This window comes from Orycteropus afer, unplaced genomic scaffold (genome assembly GCF_000298275.1).
Source record: "Orycteropus afer afer isolate SDZICR_OR568_19922 unplaced genomic scaffold, OryAfe1.0 scaffold00549, whole genome shotgun sequence".
NCBI lineage: Eukaryota > Metazoa > Chordata > Mammalia > Tubulidentata > Orycteropodidae > Orycteropus > Orycteropus afer.
This window is the reverse complement of record NW_006922136.1, coordinates 156,731-158,420: the sequence shown is the minus strand read 5'-3', so window position 1 is coordinate 158,420 and position 1,690 is coordinate 156,731. Positions and strand designations below refer to the sequence as shown.

The 1,690-nt window shown below is 37.3% G+C and overlaps 1 protein-coding gene across 1 annotated transcript in view; it reads right to left on the bottom strand.

Moving 5' to 3' along the window:
- ALG13 (ALG13 UDP-N-acetylglucosaminyltransferase subunit) overlaps positions 1-1,690 on the bottom strand; it is an 82,676-nt gene that overhangs the window by 25,873 nt on the left and 55,113 nt on the right. The window contains 1 exon segment of the mRNA XM_042782982.1: positions 430-498. Coding sequence (XP_042638916.1) covers positions 430-498 — 69 coding nt within the window.

Here is a 1,690-nt window from a genome sequence, read left to right as displayed (position 1 = left end):
TGATGCAATGGAAGACAGAATTAATGAGATTGAAGACAAATATCTGACTACTTCTTTGGAAAGGGATAAATCAGGAAAAAAATCAAAACAAAATGAAGAAACCCTAAGGTTCATGTGGGATACCATCAAAAGGAATAACTTACGAGTCACTGGAATTCCAGAACAGGAAGAGAAAAACAAAAACACCGTGAAAATTGTTCAAGATTTGTTGGAGGAGAGCTTCCCTGACATTATCAAAGATGAGGATATATCCATTCAGAAAGTCCAATGAACCCCAAACAGGACAGACCCCAAAAGAAAATCAGCTTTTTCTAAGCAGCTGCTTAGAAGTATGATGAAAGACTAAGAGAAGGAAAAAAGGAAAAGAAAATTCATTTTCCTCTCTTCAGACTATTCCAACTGAATGCTTGGTAACACTGTGATGATTACCTGGTGGTGGTACTTGTATGAGGTAACTGTGTCTTGTGGAGACATAGAATATACTCTTCTGCCTTGAGACTTTAATGAATACAGAAATACAATTAAACAAGAGGAAATCAAGAAACCAAACAACACATCAATAAAAGATGTTTTGTTTGTTTCCACATCACCCAAAAGTAAATGAAAACAATCTATCCTGAAAGCATTCCAATTCGGAAGTGACTACTAAGATAACACTAAGTCATCACTCCACTGCTCTATTACAGTCAAACCTACAAAACCTGGAACCTATGTAAGGCAAATCCTCTCAGATAAGGAAACTCAAATATTTTCCATTAAAACCAATGACAGAAAAGTGGTAAGACTGTACCCTGTCAAAGTTGGAAAACTGCCAAGACTAAAAAAACAAAGCCGTCTCTCAAGTTCCAGCTCTCCCAGGTTTCACTGTACCTACCTACAGACGCCCCAAGTATATCCAACTATAGTTCTAATGCAGATACTAAAATGTAACCAGGAGCTATAATTTACAACACTTTCTCAGTGGCTTTTATCTTAAAAGCTTCAAAATCAGGAGGACCAACAACAGTTGTGCTAAAAGAAAGTATTCCCTCCAAGATTCAGCTTAGGACAACAGTAGATGACTGGTTGTTCAGCTGCCTTTTATACTTGAATAAAGCAGGATGTATCGAATGTATTGGAATCCAAGTACTATTCTCTTCTGGCTCATGAACTTGTTTTTGCGCAAGTAGAAATGATTTTGAAAGGCTCAGACATATGGATGACATACCGTCACAGCAGCAAAAGTTCTAACAGCAGAAACTGTAATACTTGTAAGAATGCAGAGGGAATCAAATTAATCACAAGAAACAGCATGAGGAACCAAACTGACAAAGATGAGCCCCTGAATCAGGGACTTAAGAGTACTTATTTCAAAAGTTTATGTTCAAGTACAGCCAAAGCAAATGACTAGAAAGAAACATTTTCCCTAGCTGTCCAGTGTGAATGCTCAACAATTCCAGAGGATGATCAGGTTGAGATTTAGGCACTGATATAAGAATGGACACATATACATGGTTTCATAGAAGGCTCTGTGCCTAAAATCATTTAAGTCCTTCACCAACAAGTGACAAGTGAGATAAAAGAGACAGAAAGAAGCAAAGTGTCCACTCCCATCATCTCTAATGCTGAGATTCTTATTTGCTTTTTAATTGGGCAGATGTTTCAAGAGGTGGTATAAAAAGCATGTGATGTGAGAATAGTAATAGTGAGG